This window comes from Astatotilapia calliptera, chromosome 11 (genome assembly GCF_964374335.1).
Source record: "Astatotilapia calliptera chromosome 11, fAstCal68.1, whole genome shotgun sequence".
NCBI classification, from domain to species: Eukaryota; Metazoa; Chordata; class Actinopteri; order Cichliformes; family Cichlidae; genus Astatotilapia; species Astatotilapia calliptera.
The window spans coordinates 3530683-3552840 of NC_137432.1; the positions used below are offsets into that span (position 1 = coordinate 3530683).

At 40.6% G+C, this 22158-nt stretch overlaps 1 protein-coding gene across 4 annotated transcripts in view; it reads right to left on the reverse strand.

Moving 5' to 3' along the window:
* The window catches only part of cdk14 (cyclin dependent kinase 14), a 233986-nt gene that overhangs the window by 171546 nt on the left and 40282 nt on the right, over nucleotides 1-22158 (reverse strand). Inside the window, exon 1 of one of the 4 annotated variants that reach the window (XM_026184458.2) lies at nucleotides 14879-15028. The exons of 1 other annotated variant lie outside the window; for it this stretch is intronic. In XM_026184458.2, the coding sequence (XP_026040243.1) occupies nucleotides 14879-14962 (84 nt within the window). In that variant the 5' untranslated portion in view covers nucleotides 14963-15028. Of the gene's footprint in view, nucleotides 1-612; nucleotides 791-14878; nucleotides 15029-22158 lie in introns of those variants that run through there. 2 more of the 4 variants (XM_026184459.2, XM_026184462.2) reach the window with 2 other exon arrangements.

Consider the following 22158-nt stretch of genomic DNA (forward strand, 5'->3'; position numbering starts at 1 on the left):
AGCAGAAAAACGCTGCAGCGGAACATCCCGTCCATTAGACGAGTACACATCAGCACCCATTTCAGCGCCACAACGGAAATGCTACCTATTAGCACGAGGGAGGGGGGGAGTGAAGGAAAGAAGGAGGGGAGCTGACAGTAGTGACGTTAAGATTTGACTTTGTTGCGAAAACTGCAGACACACACTGGCACAGACACTCAATGTCTTCTCGCTACTTCCCTTCTACCCTCAGAGTCCCTCATCACATCCTCCCCACTGACACAAACTGATACTCAGGTGGACTACTTTCAGGCTGTCATGCATGCCAGTATGACAGCCTATCATTACTCCGGTCCTGAACAAAAAGCCTAGTACGCACACTATGCTCGCACATAAATCAAATCCATTCCCCCTAAATGCACATATGCTGACGCCCTTGCACATCTGTACATTGTACAGTGTTACGTGTGTATGTGTGGTGTGTCTGGGGAATACTATTCATGCTCATTTACACACACGCGAACAGAAGGGATGCAGCTGAGGCAAGGGAAGAAAGGAGGAGGTGGAGGCGGGGTGGGGGTGATGACAAGGGATGCAGGACAAAACAAGCGCCAATCTCAGCCTTGCTCTTACCTTCCAGGAGGAAACAGCTCACCTGGATGCCTCTGAAGAGCAGACAGAACGCACTCAGGCCAACCTCTCCTCCTGCAAACCAGCTCAAAACATCGCCCTCCCTCCCTCCTTCTCTCTCTCTTTCACTCTCTCTCGCTCTCTCTCTCCCTTCCCTCTCTTCCGCTCGGTTTGCAAGCTGGAAATGATGAGATTGTACTATAAGCAGAGGGGGGAGTGAAATTAGACACAGTTCAGGGTATTAGGAGGCTACGTTGTTTCTGGCCGAGCGCCCTGGGAGACTGCAGGCTCTGTGGCTCATAGGTGACAGGGAGGTGATGATGGAGGAGGTGGTCGAGTGGAGGCGTTTGTTACAAATGGATGCAACACAGCAACACAGAAGAGAAAGAGGCTGACAGCGAGGACATCCTGGAATCCTTGAGGACCCCTGCTCTGCTCTGAGATGGTACAGCCCAGAGGAGTATGAGGAAGCAAACAGTATCTAAAGCAGCAGCAGCAGCTACGCTAGCCAGTTGAAACTACCGTGATTCAGCCACAACGCGCGTGTGTGCGTGTGTGTGTGTGTGTGTGTGTGTGTGTGAGAGAGAGAGAGAGAGAGAGAGAGAGAGAGAGAGAGAGAGAGAGAGAATCTGAGCTGAGCCAGGTAAAACGAAGATGAGCTGTGTTGATTACAGGGCTACAGCCCCTTAGGTGAAACCAGAGGCTGAGGTCCTTTGTCAGCCCAAAGCATTCACCATAACTGGAAGACGTGAGATGAGTAGTGTAAGAATACACCTGACACCTTCCCTAAATATAATCTAGACCTCATTCTGGAAAAATGCCACATTGTCTAGCTGTAAAAAAAGACTTTTCCCTTCAGATATGCTCTGATATGGTCCCTCTAATACTAAACACCTTAACAGCTCAGGAATATAAACAGTGCACAGATGCATGTTATGGATGATTCCACTGAGATGAATTGATGTTCAGTTTCTATGTCGAGGGGAAAACCTTTGCTGAAACCAAGCATTCAAAGCTTTTGGCTTCAGGGATCAGCTGTACTGAGTCCGACCTCATTATTTGAAACTTTGACCATAAAACAGTGCGTGTCATGATGGAGCGGTAGTAATGGTAGCACCATCGACTCATAGCAAGAAGGTCGTGGGTTCAAATTCCCCATCTTGCGGGGACCTTTCTGTGTGGAGTGTGCATGGTGTCTCTTGTGTCTGAGTACTCCACCTTCCTCCAACAGGCCAAAGGCATGCAGTTAGTGGGATTAGATTAATTAGCTCTAATCTAAATTCGGTGTAAATGGTTGTCTGTCTCTCTGTGTTGCCCTGTGATAGGTTGGTGGCCTGTCCAGGTTGTATCTTGCCTCCTGTCCTACGCCAACTGGGATAGGTTCCTGGTTTCTGTTAGAATATCACAAAGCCTGACTGGGCTAAGAATCAGGAACTATTTCATCGTTTTCAAAAGCTACAGCCTTCTGTTGTCATTAGCAATTTTACATATTTAAAAGAGCATCAAAAAAGAAATAAGTCCTAGTAATCTGTCCACTCACTTCCACTAGTTACAGATTGCACGTAGTCTATATCATCCTTTGCAATAAATGACAACATTAACCAAGCTCTCTTGCAAAGATGATAAATAGAGGAATACATTCTCTGGTGTCTCTTTCTTAATAGTTTATACCCACTGTGTGTAAACCTAGGCCAACATGTATCGGCTCTTCTTTCTGAGCTGTAGCTATACAGCAACAATGAGAGCAGTGAACTATTAACCTGGAGCACCTTGGGTGTTATGAAGGGCTGTCACGCATAATGCTCTAAAGTACGGGGTTCAGGGTATCAGATCAGGACATATAAATGAAGAGCCTTCATGTCAAACCGAATGACCAAACCAAGCTGGGTCAGATTAGCACTAAAACTGGGAATTAAAGAGCAGAGAGCCGCACCTCGGATTGCTCTGTGCGGACTTTGTCTAACAGCGCTGCGTGCCACTTTTGCAATTGATGCTGCTCATAGTCAATTCACCAGTTCCTAAACGGCATCAAAGGTGTTTCAAAGAACACCTGACAGTTCAGGATATTTCATTCTTATCCCACTGGTGCAGGTCTGACTACCACTTCAATGAACAGGCCGTCCTTTTTACAGATTCACTGAGTTTGCTTATATAATACCTGCTGCGCAGATAAACAACCTATAGATATGGATACAGGTTTACGCAACAAATGTGACTGTTCTCTAATAAAGGCTTTGTAAATAATAATGTGTCACATGACCATAAAATAATGACTATATAATCTGATCACGCCGCTCAAATTGCATTTATCCAGTCGTACTAACCCATGTAGAATATTGATCAAGGCTCCTGATTAATACGCTGCTGTGCACGTGTCTGATGTTCATCCTTTACTTTGTTATAAATATACTTTATCTCAGCTTGTGCTTCCTGTGCTTCTAAGCAGTGCTTGTGAGTCCAGGAGGAATGGGTTTTGATATTTCATAGATGGGGTTGAGACTAGAGCTGGTTTGGTTTTTGACTGTAGGTACTAAGGACCTGCCATAGGACAGGCGCCATTTTGATTTGGGGCATGAAACAGGTAGACAAGGATAGAATGTTTACTAATTACTACCCAGTATTACTAGCAAAATCATAGTAGGCTGAATCTGTGGGCTTAGGGGTGATTGACTGTAAGCTATAGGAGTGTGTGGTAGCCACTCCTATAGCTCTTGTTAATAAACCCTCTACAGTTCTTGTTTCTTACTTGTTACTTCAACCTGTCCCCTGTAAGCCACTTTGCAACCCTCCCCCCACCAACTTCTTCTTTTAATGCTTTCTGATATGCATTATCTCAGTCAGCAGCCTCTTTGTTGTCAGTGTTACCTACTACGTATGGTGCAGGGGTCCTGTGCTGCTCCCTACATACCTTTTGTGTAAGGCATAGAAGCTGAATTAGCATTTTTGACTGATTGTTTGTTATGTAGAAGTTCTGAAATGTTCATCTAAGGATTTCTTTGGCCAAACTGTGAAATTTGTGCACCTCCTAACAGTAGGATCGATAAAACTATGAACCAGCAAAAGGGTGTCGGGGCAAATGTGGGAGAAGCCTGATCTGATCCTCCAGCTTACAGACGTTAAGGATCTATCTAATGATTGCTAACATGATGTAATCACAGACCGTGGGAGGTCTTTTGGAGTCCAGGGCTCAGGAATGTTGGAGCACAAAACTGGCATTGCATCATATTTGTGTTGTTAATGTTTCAGCTCAATAGTGTATCATCATCATGAAAGTTAGAATCCAATAAATAAGTGAAGTGTGTCTGATGCGCTCATGACCCAAAGCCAGCGGTACAGTGGTGCAGTAACGCTGCAGATGATCGTCAAGTGGATTATGTTGCTTCAGTTTTGTTGTCTGACAATGTCATTTCTCTGAGCAACCACTAGATGAAGACAGATGAATGTATGACTGTACGTGAATGTAACATTACCACAGCAATGAGTACACAACTGAAACAACTTACTGATCAGTTGAAAAAGGAGTGCTTATAGGAGTAGCAAAGGAGCAACGTGAGCTCAGAGTGCTTTTGAAGTGGACCCTCATAGCATCTTTCCTAAATTCATGAGTGCCATCAGTGCCTACAGAGGAGACGCTGCCTCCCAAATCATGACATTCTCCATCACAAATACACATCATCAAACAGCACAGCTTTTCTTTGTTAGGACTCTGGCTCAGACTCACCACCACCCCTTTCCCCTACCTCCCCATGTTTTCTCTTTCTCTCCGTCATGGATGACCTTGACTGACAGGCTTGTTGCTACAGGAACCACACCATATCTATTGTGTCGTAGTGTGGCAGGAAAGTGTGAAATCCACAATAAGATGGCTCAGATTGGATTGAAAATGGAGTCAATTTCAAACCTGCAGCAGACGGCAATCACTTAAAACCAGAAAAATGAAGGTTATTTGCATTTTAACAGGATTTAACCCCCCAAAAATAGCCTCACACACACACACACACACACACACACACACACACACACACACACACACACACACACACACACACACACACGTGTGTACAGATTCAGGCTAAATGCATAACAGGGAGGTACAGCACAGAGCTGGGGTGAAAAGCCCGTAGGTCATTCATTATTCAGTGGTGCACAGAAAACGGTCTCCTGACTCTGGTCCGAAGCAGATAAAAACGCACTCACACAAACTGTGTGGATGGTCGAGTTCACTGTTAAGCATTTTTGTAATAGTTATTTAAAGTCCACCTGAAGGAGGGAGGGTCTGTATTTGATGAAGTCTCTGTGGAAGAGTTCATGTGCAATGTTCCCTCTAAGCTGCGCACTGCTGGCAGGTCTCTGCGCACAGAAAATCTGCGCTGCGCACAAAAGAAAATCTCACCTGAACTGAAATTAAAATTAAAACTTTAACAATTATGTTTTGCAGTGTTAGTCAGTGAGTGACTGGCTGCTCCCGTATGGGATCAGAACGATGCCACCTTATCCCAAAGTCCAGCCAATGATGCGATTCACATTCGTATATACGCAGCTAACCAACGTGGTTGACAGGCTCTGACAGCATCCTCATGTGTCGACACCGGTGTTTAGCTAGCAAAGCGGCTGATGTGGAGTGAAGCCACGTTAATGACAACGTGTACAACCATTGGAGACGTGAGCAGGACAGACGGAACAACTGACGGAAAAAGTGTGGACTTTATACCAGTTTTTAAATTGTGTTGATCGGCCACGTAAAAGCAGAGTTATGATAAAAATATCTGCAATGTTTGGTTTTCTTCCTGAATACTATTGTCGTTTATATTTACTGCAGGAAGAAACGGTAAAAACTGCGTTTTACAAGGAAAACGCTCGAAAGTCTGTGAGCAAAAACAGAACCAAAAACCCCAGCCTTTCCTACTGGTGGAAAAATGTACCATGTGGACCAATCAAAAAATGATATGGCAACATGGCATTTAGTTGTTGAGATACAGGAGGAAGTTTTAGGAGTGACGGCGGTGTTTTGAGATGTGAGAGATTTGCGACGTTTAGCACAAATCTTGTGTAGTTAGTGTGTAGTTAGTGTGTAGTGTAGTCAATAGTTTTGTTGTGTGTGTCAGAACAATGAGGCGACTGCTGAATGTTACAGGTGTTACAGCAGTGATACATCTCCTGTTGTCAGGCCTGCAGGTATCAGGCTGTTGTTCTCCTTCATCTCATAGTGGACAGAAATTATTTTTTGGAGTGGCACAAATAATTTGTGTGGCATCAGATTTGATGCAGAACAGCTGATTGTTCTGTAAATAGTAGTGATGTGTCGTTCGCGAACGAAATGGCTCTTAGAGCCGGATCTTTGAAGTGAACGACGCGAGCCGGCTACTTATCGCGAGCCGTGTTTTTTTCTTTCTTTCTTTCTCTCACCCTCTCTCTCGCACTTTTTTCCGCTTCACTCCGCATGCGAGCCTTGTGCTTTGCGCTTGGAAGAGGGGGGAGGGGCGGTAAAAACTCCAAAACACGTACAAAACACAACAGAAGTGCTCCAGGATGCTACGCCCAGCCTTGAGCTTTTGTTACCTAGTGGCTACACAAGCCAGCAAGTACCAACGACCTGATTTGGTGTGTGGTAGTAACAGGTAAATGAACTTTTTTTTTTTAAATTATTTGAATATATATATGAGTGCTTGTGTAGAAATACACAAACCATACACATATGCTTTCAATTGTGTAATTTAAGTGATCTAGGTAGCTCTGTTTTGAAGTTCAGTTAAAGCAAGAAATGTGTTTTGGAGTTTGTACATGCTTTGGAGTTTCTATGCGTTTTGTCTCTAGGGGCCACTGTATATATTAATATATAAACATATATAAATAAAACCACTTTTTTTTTTTACATTAGTAATTCCTTTTGTGCATAATTTTATATTATTGTTAATAATAAATTAATTAAAGCAACAAAACAACCTGAAGAGCCGGTCAGAGCCAAAAGAGTCGGTTCTTTTTAGTGAGCCGAGCCGAAAGAGCTGGATCTCTAAAAAGAGCCGGAAATCCCATCACTAGTAAATAGTTTGAAATGTTTATTTAAAAAAACGCCTTGGCTGCAAAAAACTTTGTTGTTTGCATAACTCAGTTACTTTTTTGAAGAAGTAACTATACAATAATTGCCCAACATTGGTCATTATATACTGTATTTTGCAGACAGAGAGTTACAGGACTCTCTCCCAGACCACAGACTCACACTCATAATACAAGTCACAGCTTTATAAAAAATTTTGTTTTCAAAATTGGAGTTGAAGTTATTTTTCCTTCCAATAGTGTTAACATACTGCACAGGTCATGAACAAGATTTATTTTACATTTTCATTGTAAGTGGGCTAAAGCAGTTAATTAAAAGTCGTCTAACATAAATGTAAATGCTGTAATTTGATTATTTTAATAAACATGTAACTTGGATGGATTCGATGCCGGCGTGACCACAGTGCACACGTCTGCTGTTGCTCACAGTGGTCCAAGGGGCCGCTCAGGGAGTTTGAGTGTTCACTCAAATACATGAAAAATTAGAGGGAACACTGGTCATGTGGTCACCAAAAATTAGCACTGACTGATGATGAAATCTACATCACTTAGACCCAAGTGGTGCCCAGCTAACATGCGAACGCAGAAACTATAACGTGTCTGTACGACTATCAGGGGTTAAGAGGTGAACGCTTGCAGACAATGAAAAGCCCACCTGATGAGCAGAGAATATGAGTCGAAGCGACATTAAGAGGCTACAGCATCGATATGATATTCAGATTAGAGATTAGTAACTGAAAGCACGAGAGACCCTCCTGACGCAGTTCAACAACCTGAGCACGTTCAACGATAACGATATGTATCGCGATATAACTTTTTCTCGATAGAAAAATTTAACTATCGCGATAGACCTCGCCGCTCTTGTCCTCTTAAAAAAAAAAAAAAAAGAACAGCCAATCCAAATTACTTGTTACGTACAGCACAAGTGCTAAGCCGCACATGTGTATTTGTTTGGGAAGCAGCCAGCCGCCGTGCCGCCCGGGTAACGGAGGAAATGAGTGTGCCAACTAGAAAAATCAACCGAGCGTGACCGAAGAGAAAACAGATGATGGTTCCAATGCCGGAGAGATTGTCGAACGGAAGAGCCACAGAAGTTCCGTAGTGTGAAGGTATTTCTGCTATTTCAGGTCTGACAAAAAAACAGAGTAGCGTGCACTGTAAATTGTGCCGAAAGCAAGTCTGGAAATACAATAAACTGGTGCATGCGCTACGTCCACATGTACCCGGGTATTTTTGAAAACGCAGATTTTTCTATGCGTTTGCACCTTTCGTCCACACGTAAACGGCGTTTTTGGTCACTGAAAATGAAGATTTTTGAAAACTCAGTTTTTGCATTTACGTGTGGACTAGAAAAACGGAGAAAACGCAGCGTCAAAGGTGTGCGCATTTTTTGACGTCACACTGTGCGCCACGTTATTGTTTCGGTGAAATGAATTTCTACAATACTGTTACTGTTAATTGTGCTCTCTGCAGTGTTTAAATGCTTACATATACACACAGTTACTGTCCCTCCACACATACGACTCGGTTCTGCTTCTATGCCCCAGCTTTGTTTACTTTTTCCCACCGAGGCTTCTAGACTTCTGATTGGCCAACATTTCTGCACGGTTAGGAATCTAGCGCCACCTGCTGCTTTGGCATGTTCATAGCAGCGTTTTCCTTCATTTCTGCCTTTATGTGTGGACGGGATTATTTTTTAAAACGAAAACGGAAAATCTCCGTTTTCAAAAATACCCGTGTACGTGTGGACGTAGCCTCAGTCTCTGAGTGGAAGCGCTAATTCGTCATTCGGCTTTTGTCAGACTAAAGTAACTGTTAAAACTGTTTGAAAAGCTCAGCTATACAACAAGGAGAGATTGAGAATTTCCTTTTAGTTCTCAGTTTATTTGATATTGACAAAAGTTAGTCAGTTTTGTCTGTTCTTCTGTAAAACAAACTAAGATTTATTTTTAGAATTAATATTTTGTTTCTAAGTGGAATTGACAGTTTAGTCTGTTTCGTTTGTTCTATTTTGAAACTTAAACGCTTTAGCGGCTGCCTTTTGTGTAGTTTGTAATATTTGCCTTTATTTATCTGAAAAAGTCTCATGTTCCTTAAGTACATCTACCCTGTTGAACTTATTATGGGAAATAAATATTTAAATAAAAACAAGCTGCTGATTATTTCACATTTTACTTGTGAGTTACGGCACATTTAAATCTTACAAATATAGTTATTTGGCTTATATCGTGATAGATATCGTTATCGCCTGAAATGAAAAAAACATATCGTGATATGAAAAAATCTTATATCGCCCAGCTCTATCAAAAAGGGAACATTTTTTTTCATCAGAACATCATGACAGTGTGACTACCTGACAGAAATGAATCCACAAATTTGCACAAATTTGGCCTTTTAAAAGCATGTGGTCGTCAAGTTTTGATCAGCTGTAAAACAGCCTGTTTCAGTTTAAACGTTGTTTTCAGTAAATTGCATGTTCAAATAAATGTTTTGTCTCACTCTCATTTCTTCTTTTTGCATTTTGAAGCTCGACTTGGAACCTTGTTAAGATCCAAACATGCAAAATATGATTTGTTTGCCATTTTTCAAGTGGTTTTAAACTTTTGATCGGGGCTCTATGAAACAGTTTTAAGTCAAGAAATCATTTTCAATCTTTTCCTCACAGTGGGGACATTCAACAGATTCACCGAAGTATACATGTTTCAGATCACATGCAAGGAAAGAAATCTGAAGTGAAAACCTGTCAAAAGAAAACGTATATTTGTATAGAGGAACCTAAAGGAACCTAAATCTGCATACATTATATGGTCAAAATTACATTATAACAATTGTGCATGGTTTATTTGGTCCAATAAGTTTCTTATTATTGCATTGTTATAGTTATGTAATTATTTATTTACCCATTTGTTTGTATCTAGTTTTCAGCAACTTTATATTTTAGTTTCTACTGAAACTGCCAAAGAGGGGAGCAATTTTAGCTCGTGGTATTTTAGAAATCCACGTAACTCTGTTAAAATACAACAAACATTGCCTCACGTTTCATGACTGATCCTAAAATGAGTTTATTCATCATATAGTGAATTCTGGTGTGGGGAGGCAGATGTGGACGAGATGATAAACTGTCTTTGTTCTGTTTTTACAATAATGTTTGCTCATAAAGTTTGAGGAATGCTTTATTTTCAAAAAAGACTTTTTTCTGTCATTTGGTAATGATTCAACTACAGGACATCAGATGTGAACAAAACATCAGTTTCTTCATACGTGACAACTATGTGAGAAGAAACAGGTGTACGCGACAACAGTGTGCCATGTTTTGGTCGTTGCCCACACGTTGTTGTTGCTAACATTTCTCCACATTTTTCTCCGTCTCTGAGCTGCTATCAGAGTCTACAACAGCAGAAATTCTCACTTGATGTTTCTGATAATACAACAGATGGAAAAATGTCCTGCAACACATCATTCAGCTGGAACATCAAACCAAACTTCTTATGGTCCATCCAGAAGCGTATTAATCCTCCTGGATGGACTATAAGAATGATGAAAACCCCAAGAGCCAAAATAGAAATGAAAACGAATCATATGATATACTGTATACAAATAAAAAACATTTCAGTTCAGTTCAAGTTTATTAATATCGAGTGAGAGAAACAAGGAGCCTCAAGGAGTTTTATATTGTAACATAAAGATTGGAATTCAATTCTGCATTTAACAAGAAGCCAATGAAGAGAAGTCGATATGAGAGGAACACGCTCGCTCTTTCTTTCTTGTTCCTTTCAGAAGTCTCACTGCAGATTTCTGCATAAACTGAAGACATTTTAGGGCGCTTTTAAAATGACCCGATAATACTGAATCATAATAGTCCAGTCTAGCTTTCCAGCATCACATGATTTCAGAGTGGCACATTTCTTTCCACCAATTTGATATCAGGCTATCACAGTTCATCAGCAGCTTTATCAATGAGGCAAGTGGCTCACAGAGAGCCAGTTAACAGTTTATAGGGTATAAACCATACCCGATCTCACCACTCAACTGTTCTGTCATTAAGGCGGGACCAGCACAGTGGGGGACCAGTATTGATTTATCCATCAAAAACTCATTTCAGTAGTATTTGGTCCTCTGCTTGGCAGCCCAGATGTGAGACTGTTGTTCTGAACTGAATTCCTGCTATGATTCTTCAGTCTTCAATGACCCGAGGGAGTTTACACAATCAGGTTCAAGTGGATGCCTGTTTGAAATCTGATATTGTAACACTTGCTGTAACAGAGACGAGAGATAAACTAATGCACACTGTTTTGAATTGAATTAATGTATTTCTTTATTCATCCAGTCAGACAGGCTACTTGCAGAAATACATTTGTTTTAGCATTTTACCCTCTTTTTAAAAGTTCTGGTTTAATGTACCCGCATACCTGATTCCAAACATTTGTAATCATTCAACGTCATCAAGATTTATTTGGCATCCGTGCATGAATTTAAAAGACTGAAAACTATAGACAGGCGCTCGGATTTAAATGAATCTATGTGTATGTGTATTTGTATTTGCTTTGTAAGACCAACTGCAAGCAGGAATGTTCATAGATTAACAGCTGTAGTGATACTGAATGAAATTTTCTGTTGATCCAAATTTTAAAAGTGTTATGAGATAAAATAGGCTAGCTTCTTGCTGACATTAGCTAACATACGCTCACTAACCAACACATATAAAATGTTAGATAGACAATGCACCAGCTAACCTACCATCTTTAGCTTACAATAATATTAAATTCTATAGTAGCACTTTTGTCCTTATGGGGAGTTTTTGTTGGAGTCTCATGCAGAATATGTTTCTAGATTAAAGCGTTTAGTACATGAAAAACGTTGCATGTGGCACATTGAGCATGTGTGTGTTAGTTAACATTAGCCAGATGGGAGAGATCAGGTTCAGATTTCATTCCCCAAACCAAATGATTTCTCCATCTGTTCATGACTGACGAAATAAATGTCATAACATTATTACCACACTATTACCGCTTCAGCTCCCGACATACTTTGATTGGTCGCTTTGTAGCTGTGGGTTGCAGTCATATGATGAGAAAATGTGAGGTCCTAGAGTTCTTTTTTGTTGCTGAGGCTTCAAATCAGCCATAAATAGATTCAAAAGTTCTCTCAAATCTGAGTTTTGGCCTGAAGGAAAAGCGCCCAAAACTGTTTGCAGCTCCTTCTTTGTTTCGCAACGGTTCACTTTTTCTTTGATTTTCCTTTAAAACCTACACCACACCACAGCATACAAATTACAAACAGTGGCAGAACTAAGAGGTACCATGTCTGCACAGAGTATTTTGACTCTGTGTGACAAGTTTACAGATTCTTTCTTCTGGTCACAAACTCTTTATGAGCCTTTTAATAAGATTCACTCGGCTGTGACCTCAAATTACGATGTCTTCAACTTGCAAATGAATTTTCAAAAATGATTGGACCCTCTCAAATTCACCTGTGGTTCCACCGCTACAGGCATAAGCTTTTTTTTAAACTTACAAGCTGTTCTGAAAAAAACTAAACGTGGAATTGAAGGGTTATTTATTTTTTTTGTATTGTACAAATGTCTTCAGAAACCTCTTGTTCTTTTATGTTTTTATAGGAAAATGGAAATGGGTGCAATAATATATTATATTATTATACAGTTCTAAAGAGTCTGAAGGTTAGTAAGTGGCATAACCAACTTTATTCTTCCATGCCACCTGAACTCTTTCTTTCTGTTATTTCTTTAATTAATCTACAGGAAGCATACTTCTTGAAGGACATTTTTAAGCTGCTTTTTGTTCTATTCTGACACGATGATCCATCTTCAACAGTGTTAATTCCATCATTGATGGTGTTTTATTCTATGTTTATCTATCCAGGTATGCTTTTGCAGCACTGATTATGTATTTGGGATCATGCTGAAAAATAAAGCTGTTTTCAATTAGATGCTTTCCAGATGGTATTACATGATGGATCAAAATCTGATGTCTCTGGTTCTGCATTTATAATTCCATCAGTTTTAACAAGATTCCCAGCATCACTAGTTGAAATGCATGAAAGAGCCTACAGTGTCTTTCACAGATTGCTGTAGCGGTCACTTTTCCATATTGACAATAATTTAAACCAAAACTTAAAATTTGGATTTATCGCTCTTTAAGACATACTGTTACTTTCAGTCTAGCTCTAAACTTCAGCCTTTTTTTTTTCTTGTTTGCCTTTATTAATAATGGCTTCTTCACAGCCTGCCTTTCCCTGAGACTGGTGAAGATGCATCTCTCAGGTCTGTGATGTACATAACTTTCAGATCTGCCAGTTTTTCTTTCGTTCTCCGTTTATCCATTTTTCAAAGGCACAATGCACACGATGCTAAGATTCAGTATGCTGCTGATAGCTCTTTGGAAATCCCCTTGTTGGTCCAAAAATAGATTTTTTCCCCCTATGAAACTGTCTTATCTTTAATATTTATAGTAACTTCAACTACAGAAATGGGAATAAAATGTGTTTTTCCAACTGGCAGCTAGTAACAAAGTATCTAAAGATACGATTTAAAATTGGTTCTTATCTAAGCTGCCAGTTCTGTTTGTTATCTACGTCATCTCTTCAGTTGGTTGCCTTTTTCATGCTTGAGGTTAGTTTTAATGTACATGACTTAGCAAACAATCACACAAAAATGATTTGTTTGAAAATGGTCATGTACAAGGACTGAAAAGAACTGAATAAACAGCCAATGTCCAAAGGAAAACTTTGAATGCCTACAGAGAACTACTGCTCGAGACCATCCAATCCAACGTTACTTATAGAGCACTTTAAAAACAACAACAACAAAGTACTTTCCAGTAAAAATCAGTGATAATAGTTAAGAAACCATGCATTAGACAGACAAATAAAAATAAAATAAATAAATAAAACTGAATAAATAGTAAAACATGAAAAGATAGACAATAAAATATACAAGAAATTAACAAAATAAATAAGATTAAAAGAGATCAAAAAACTGACTAGAAGCTAACTCTGGTGCTAATCCTAAAATGCCTCAGAAAAAAGGTGTTTTTAAAAGAGATTTAAAAATCTCGATTGTTGGGGCCATCCTAATATGGAGGGGCAACTTATTCCAAACTCCAACAAAATCTGGCTCGTTGTAAGCTAAAGAAACGAGGGGTGGCTCAAAACTTTTCAACAGTACTGAATATAACCACAACCATCTAAGTGACTGATCTGACTGCTTCCTTCTTTTTATTCTGTTATATTATTTATTCTATATGATCTTGACACAAATCATTTTGGAGCTCTTGCTTAAGAGTACAGTTCATAGATTTTTGCTAGTGTTAGCCAACACAGGCACGTCTAATGATTACCTGATTAACTTTAGGTCACTGAAAAAACAAGTTTGTACTTTAATTTTGGTGAGTAGAGTTCTACTGTTTAATTATTCCACCACTTAAAACTAACTAGCAGTTATCTATGTTGTGCACTGTACTGTTTATGGATGCAGCTTGCTAACCATGCCTGCTAGCATCTTGTAGCTGAGTACTACACTGTCTCACCTGAATATAAAGACTTCCAGCACCAGAAATTCCAGCATGGAAGTAACCATTCGGTGACATGACAGAAGCTATGTCCTCCCTTTAGTTACTAAATGTTGTCATGCCATCTTTTCTAGCTGAAGCAATGAACATCCAAATATGGAAAGCAGAATAAAACTAGCTCATGGGGTCAGGTTAGCATGTGTTGCTATCACATTATCTGCGCGTTAGGTCATTTTAGGTCAAATCAAAATGTGAAACAAACGTAATATAAAAATACCTATCAGGAAGACTAAATCGGGAGGACCGACAGTTACAATAGCAAACTCTTCTACCAACTTTGTGTTTAGTCAACAAGGTCAGCAGAGACACGAGCTGCCAGAGGACCCAGATTTTATTACCTGAACTGGAAAAGTCGGCAGTGAGATCAGAGCGGCAGGGTGCGCCTCAGGTGGCTATTAAAATGAGTCCAGTGTGTTCACACTCAGAGCCCAATCACGCCTCATGCTGCCTACATGCAATAATTGGGTCTACACCCTGCATGGGCACAGACACACTAAGCTGTGAAGTGCATTTTGTTCGATTTTTTGAATCTTTTGAGATTTTTGAGAGTTTGCAAGAGAAAATACATTTTTCCTGACCTTGAACGCCCCTTTGTTAAAAAAGCTCAAAACCAATAGAGCAGCACCTACCTGGTGGAGAAAAGCACCAATCAATTGACAAGGACAAAAGCGAATAACGCCGCCGAAGCACCATATCCACTTAACGCCGGCCATGACGGAGAAGTGAATGACCTAGAGAGGATGATGCGCCCAGCTGCTGTTTGCAGCACTCCAGCTGTTTATATGAGTTTCTGTGTCAGTGTCTGTGTGTGTGCATGTGTGGTTGTGCATGTGGACAAATGCTCAGTGATATTCACACCCCTGCCTGGCCTAAATTCCCCTTGAACTTAGCGCATCTGTGCACAACCCTTCCCTCCCACTGACTGTATTAGGATTTAGGATCCCGCTGATGCCTCTGGCTTCTCTCCAGAAGGAGAAGAGCCTCAGCGTCGCCCCTCCATCACTCTGTCATTGTTATTCTGTAGTGCTGTTCTCATTGCCCACCACCTCTGGGCCCTGCAGATCAATAGAGGAGCAGACCAAATCACTAACACACTGCGAATGAGAAATGAAACTGCTTATTGAAAAACATTTTGTCTCACAGGCCCAGCCATGCAATTAATTTAGGACTAATTCATAAAACAATAGGTCGTCCTGAGGGGGAGAGCCTCCAGACTATTACTTCTTCATAGCAGTGGTCAAACAGCTCACAAGTCTGCTGTTTGCTCACTGGGAGGGATAAACCGTGGCTTTGTGCTGCTGACGAACATCAGAATGCAAATCAGCAGGATGATACAACGGGAGCGCATGAAGCAGGCGGGGCTGCTGCAGAATTTAAAGAAGCGCTGTAATCCCTATTCATCACAAAGCACACTGCTCCGGGCCCTCAGATTAGCGCTCACGGTTTACTGTAGTGAACCTGCACACAGTGCTAAAGTCTGAGAGCGTGGGCTTCGGTAGAAGTTTGACTTCTAAAGCTGGATTGACCTTGGCCTGAATGCTAACTCCACACAGTCAAGCAGCCTTTGAGAGTTGAGTAAAATGGAGATACTTGAAAGCAGGGGAACTGATGCCAACAAAGCCAAACGCTGGTTTTAGAGAGTTGTCTCACAGCCTTGATTGTGACTAAAGGCACCACTGTAAGGAATACTGAAGAAGCAGTATAGGCTGTTGGAGATGAGCTAAAAGTGGCAAGACTAAGGTTTATGTTGGCCAGCAGATGGCAATGAGTCTCCTACAGGTTGTTTCTTCAAAGGCAGTGGATTCATCAGTGCATTAGAAGTTTAAGACTGAACTGAGGCCATGCTGTCGACTAGTCTTCTACTAATCTGTCAGTGACCTCCAAACAGCATTCCAGCAGCCTCTTAACAAAAGTCAACACATAGACTAGAAACCAAATGCAAAGATGGACAAAGAGTCAGAGTCAACAGAAACCCCCCAGCTAATGCCCCCCAACCTCTCCAAACAAAACATCCAGAAGGGCTTGATTATAGCATCTTGAATATAGTATGGCATAATTCCTTGTGCATAGCCATACTATCTCAGTCGGCCTTGGAAGATAACCAGGGTAGTATTTGGGTGGGAGACCACCTGAGAATACCAGGTGGCTGTAGCATTGCTTCTGTTGTGTTTATTGTAGTGTGAATATGAGAATAGAAAAATAATTTGTGTTGGTGATTGAGATAGGATGTATAAAATGTTCAAGTAGAAAGGCAAATATATCTATTTCCTGGTGTTTCCAGTGTGCCATTCGTATTTGTGAATGTCCACCAAGGTTTATGTCTCAGCTCATTTCAGCATTTCCCCAGTGAAAATAAACTAGGCCAATAAAATTCCTACATTTTTGTTTATTTTTAACTTCCTCTATCTGCTCATCTCAGTTTGTCTTTGTGGATCATGTGACTCTGGGGTGGAGCCGAGGAAGCCCAGCGATTATAATGCATTCCATCTAAACTCACAACTTACAAGTTTGAAGTCAGAATTTTCAACTGGAACTCCCCCTCAATTTGGGGAAAGTCAGTGCAACCCCACTAACTCCAACTTACAACAATCCAAGAGGGCAACATTGCACATAAACATTAGTAAAACTTGTAACTAGAACTGCCACTCTTGTGTACTGATGACTCACTAAATAAGCCACACACAGAGACGGACCAGGCTCCGAATGCAAATGTGTTGCATCAGTATTTTAAGCACATACAAAAGTGCTGTGCTGCTAGTAGTACATGATGCTTCTACTGTGCTAAAGAGCAAAAGGAATCCTCGCTCATCCAACTTCAAATGAACACGGCATTAGTAAACACATTTTATCAGTTTGTTAAAGAGATCCATCTGCTGGTTAGAGTATCTATTTTACTATGGGGGCGTGTCTTTGTAGATCATGTGACTCTGGGGTGGTGTTGAGGACACCTATCCAGCTGCGCTAATTTGCACAGGCTCTTTCCTCAATCATCCAAGCAGACACAACAGATCTGCTCACTTTTCTGCTTTTGTCTTTTGTAAATAAAACACTTAGTATACTTGTGTGGGCTCCTTTTGTTGTAAGCTGGAACAAAACAGGGGTTCATCCTTAGTTTGCTATCATTAAGCTGCTGGCACATTTGGGAGAAGCTCCACACGGTTGCCACAGAGCCTGTAAGTTGAGTTTTGGCTCATTAGGTAAAGATAAATATTAGTGGTGAGACTGCACGCTGAGCTTGATGTGAGCTATTTAGCCTGACGTTGTTTTTCAGGGATTATCTTTCCCTACAGGTATGAGTAACACAGTATACTTGGGGCTAGTTGTTGTTTTATTTGTTTTGTGTAGATTCAAAAAAAAAACAAATAAACAACATTTAAAAATGTGAATAGTTGTGGATGTATTTATTTCTTAAATTTTAGTTGACAAAGTTTGGAAATCAATGTTTCCTGACGATGCCTTACGCATAAAAGAATGATTTCTACTATCTTTAATCTAACATGGATAGTTCTTATAGTGAGAAAATGAATACTTCGTAATACTGATCTTAATCTGATCCTAATTAAGTTTAGTGCTGTATCCAATCTGAAAAACTAATCAAAATGTTTCAACACTGGGTAAGGACAAGTAATTGATTTATACTTCCAATGGTACAGAGGACCCGTGATCAGGAGCTAAACTGGGCCAGAATGCTACAGAAGTCTGGCATCTTCAACACATGACTAATTAAATCTGATTGGCAGATTCGGCTAATATAGAAAAAATGAGCAAATTAAGATTTTTATATGCTGCAACACAAAGACATGCTCAGTAATAAGAAAATGACATCCCACAAACAGAGACGGGCAGTAACGAGTCCGATTCCTTTTTTCAAGTAAAAAGTAATGTAAGGAACTGCGATTGCAAAAAAGTAATTAGATTACTGTTACTTTCCTGTAAGCACGCTGTGTTGCTGCGTTACTAAACCGTGATTTTGTCTGTGAGAGCGTCTCATGACAGCGACGTCCGAGTGTGTGACGTCCACGGTAACAGACGTGTGCACATCAACAATGGATAATATGGAGTGATGGAGCCAGTACGACCATGCAGTCCTCCCACTGACATGACCGCTGTGGGCAAACCTCCACCCGCCCCACTCCTGCTAAACAGGTGACAACAGATTTAAGAGCTGCTGAATCTTTGATTTTATTTATTTTCTGCTGTGTTTTACTTGCATCTATTTGAAAGAGTGAGTGTAAAGACACAACGTTATTTTAGCTTATATGCTGGAATATGCAGAAAATCAGAGACTGTTGCACATAATGTAATTTGTGCCTAATGCAATGTGCATAAAGTTAAAAGATTAAAACTAATAGCGACTAGCGACTCTCTCATAGATGGACAAAGATGTAAAGAGAAACATGGAGAGGAAGATCAGTTTTCAGAGGTATGGACTTTTTTAGTCATTTTTAATAAAATGGAAATTTAGATCTTATAAAACACTAATTCATTTTGGAGGTTTCTGTTTTTCTACTGAACATTGGATATACGAGAGATGTGTTGTTAATGTTATTCAAAGGTCACATGAAACTCATCACATCAGGCAGTCTAGCACAGCTTGGGGCAGTGCAGGGTGCTCTGGTCAGGCTGCAGTAAAGTTTACAAGAATATATTATGTTGAACTGATGCAGAGAAGGTGTGCTGTTCATGGTCAATGGGTGATTACATTAACTCACCAGATATTACCTGTTATATTAGCTTTATACTGCCTTCAGGTCAGAAATGAGTCATACAAGGAATTTAACATCTGGTTATATTTTGGTGAATTCAGTAGGCTAAAATCACAATGAGCAGCAGATGTCAGAGCAGCAACGTGAGAAAAGCTCTACTGGAGCTCACAATTATGATGTGACTTATTTTCTCTACACTGTACCATTACACTCAATCTTAGGGCTCCCCCAGATGCCAAATCCCACTTTGACCCCCGCTGACAACATGCCTGCACAGCAACAGAGCCATCAGACCACCTCACTGGAAGCATCAGGGTTACAGATTTTTCCTTTCATTGTCTTACATCCGTATATCTAATAGTTACAGTGTTACAAGCACTAAGTATTCCTGACAGTAGTTACAGTACGAGGGCAGCAGCAGACGTTCTCAGAAAGAGTCCTAATAACAACAGCATGACAGTATGTAGGACATATACAGAGATCTATTCAGTGTAAGTCTCTTCTTGTATTCCACTGAGCATTTCTGTTCTCAATATTTAGGAGGGAGTACGGGTGAATACATCACAGATGACATCACTCACAGCATCGCACCCTCAAACAGCTCAGAAAGACCTCTCGTGACCTGATAGTGGAAAAATGTGCTAGCACTCCGAGAGTCGCATAACTTTAAGACCAGAAAAAGTTCATAAAAGCAAGAGCAGGGACTCAACAGTAGAATCAAATGGCCTCAAATGGCCCCGCCCCTCCCTGAGCCTGGTTCTGCTGGAGGTTTCTTCCTGTGCAAAAGGAGGTTTTCCTTCCTGCTGTGCTTGCTCAGAGGGGGTTGTCTAATTGTTGGGGGTTTTGTTGGGGTTGTTGGGGTTTTCTCTGTATTATTGTTGGGTCTTTATCTTACAATATAAAGCACCTTGAGTGACTGATGTTTTGATTTAGTGCTGTATAAATAAAACTGAATTGTCCAGCGTCAGAAATCCAGTGTTTGCCGTGCATATAGACGTTGAAGTCCATGTTTGCTTTCATTCTGTCAAATTGTTTCCTTATAAGAAGGTGCGATAAATAGAAAGACAGCAGTATATGGCTTTTCCACAGCAGAAGGCAGATAGTTTTAGGAAAATCTTTCAAATTACCACTGAAAATGAACTACTTCATTAGATGTACTGCATCGCTGTAAGACTATTCATTTCTCCATCCAGAAAGAGAAATAAAAAATAGTGTGAATTAAGATTCCATTGGCTGGGGCTAGTGCACATTTCTGTACTGCACTGCATCTCAAACAGTTTTCCATTTGAGAGGGAAGAAGCCTTTGGTAGCAGTAAACTGTTGAATGACAAAGTGCTTTATCTGGCGCTAGATAAGGGAAGGTTGCAGCCTCCTGCAGATAGCAACGCAGCCACTGAGGATGAAAGACATCCTTTGTTGGCAGCTCAGATTCAGCAAGGGAGCCTGTCAACAAAGCAGCCTTTGCTAGCTTTCTGCATCAGGAAGAAAAAAAAAGATTGTCATATGGCCACCTCAGTCATCAGTGGTCTCATTGTGCTGAGGTATGTGTGCAGAAGCTGATTTCATCGAGCGTATTTAACAGTCAGAATATGTGTAATGACAGAGTAGGTTCATCCATTGCTGTGTGCCTCAAACAGATACTTCTGTGAAAGTATCATGAAGACATGAGGCCATACTCAAGATGTTTATTAGCCTGTATAGCTGCCTGTGGAAAGGAACTGGAGAAATATGTACACTGACTTTCACATAAATCTAATTTCCCTTCTAACCTAACAAAGGTTAGTGATTGCATCACTGTTAATATAAAAAGGAAGGACAAAAAGACAATTTTACCAGAAATGACAACTCTGAAACTACAAACCTCTGACGGTTTCCAGCTTTATGCAGGCTAACATGTGCTATCACACCCGTCTCAGTCATGTTCGTGTCCAGCACGACCGATGGGGCAACAAAGAACTCCTCTATAAGGAGACTCCTTCCCCTCACTTTAATTTATGTTTAAATGGTAAAGGGACACGAGAGCTCAGATTTAGGTGTGCCAGATGCAGAACAGATGTCGGTCTAACCCACCATACTAACCCTAACTTAAACAAATCAACCAAATCTGGTAGGCAGTTAATAACTTAGCGGTCAAGAAAATGGAAAGTCTGTTTCAAAGACTTTGAGTTATTTCTGTATTTGTACTGTATTCATATTTATGTAAACCATTATTATTGATACTGATATTATAACCTTGGGAATACAGTACCAGTCTGATACAGGCTTCTATTAACAACACACTAGTCAGCACACATGTGGGCACCAGTTGCATTCGTCAGTTTTGTTCGTCTGTCATTATCTCACAGCATGTTTGCTCTGAATCTATCCTACATGACAGTTTAGGCTGATGGATTAAATGGAGTTTTCTGGCCTTTCTGCTGAGCGTTCTTAGGTGTTGTTATCTGCGTGTTAGCTCAAATGTTAATGAGGTTAATAACAAAGGTACAGAGTCCATCTTCAAGTGCATAATGGAGGGTGGATAATGAGGTGGCTGTGAGTGCAGAGGTTAAGCAGGTCCCCTACTAATTGTAGGGTTGGTGGTTCAATCCCTGGCTGCTCCAGTTTGCATGCCAGATATCCAAATGGCTATCCAATGCATCCATCCTGGTGTGAACGTTAGAAAGCATTTAGGCATAGAAATAAAGTGTTTGTGTGAAAAGCGCTATATAGGAACTGGTGCATTTAAAAACAGTTACATCAGCTTGAAGAGGACCTATTGTGCTCATTCTCTGACACAGTTAGGATGCTTTGAGTTTATTATATTAGTTATCATTTCAAGTTTTTTGGTTTCTTTGTCAGAGTTGTCTTCTGGTTTCTGTTCTGTTCCATAGCTGCTGTCCAGTCAGAGTCTGTGTCTGTAGTTCAGTCTGTGTTATGTTTCCTGTTTTATTTTGGAGGTACATGTCTTATGTTAATGTATCTGGTTTTGCTTCCCCTGTTTCGTTAGGCCTGATTTGCCCCAGCTGTGTTTCCCTCCTGTTACTCTTATGTACCGTTTACTATGCTGTGTGTTCTGTCTGCCTGCGTTTATTGTTCGTATTTTGGAAGTTTGTTACTTTGAGTTCAGCATTAAAGCTGTTTTTTGAGTTCACGTCTGTTTCCGGAGTCTGCACTTTGGGTCCTTTTCCTGCCTGCACACAGCCGTTCCATAACAGAAACATGGA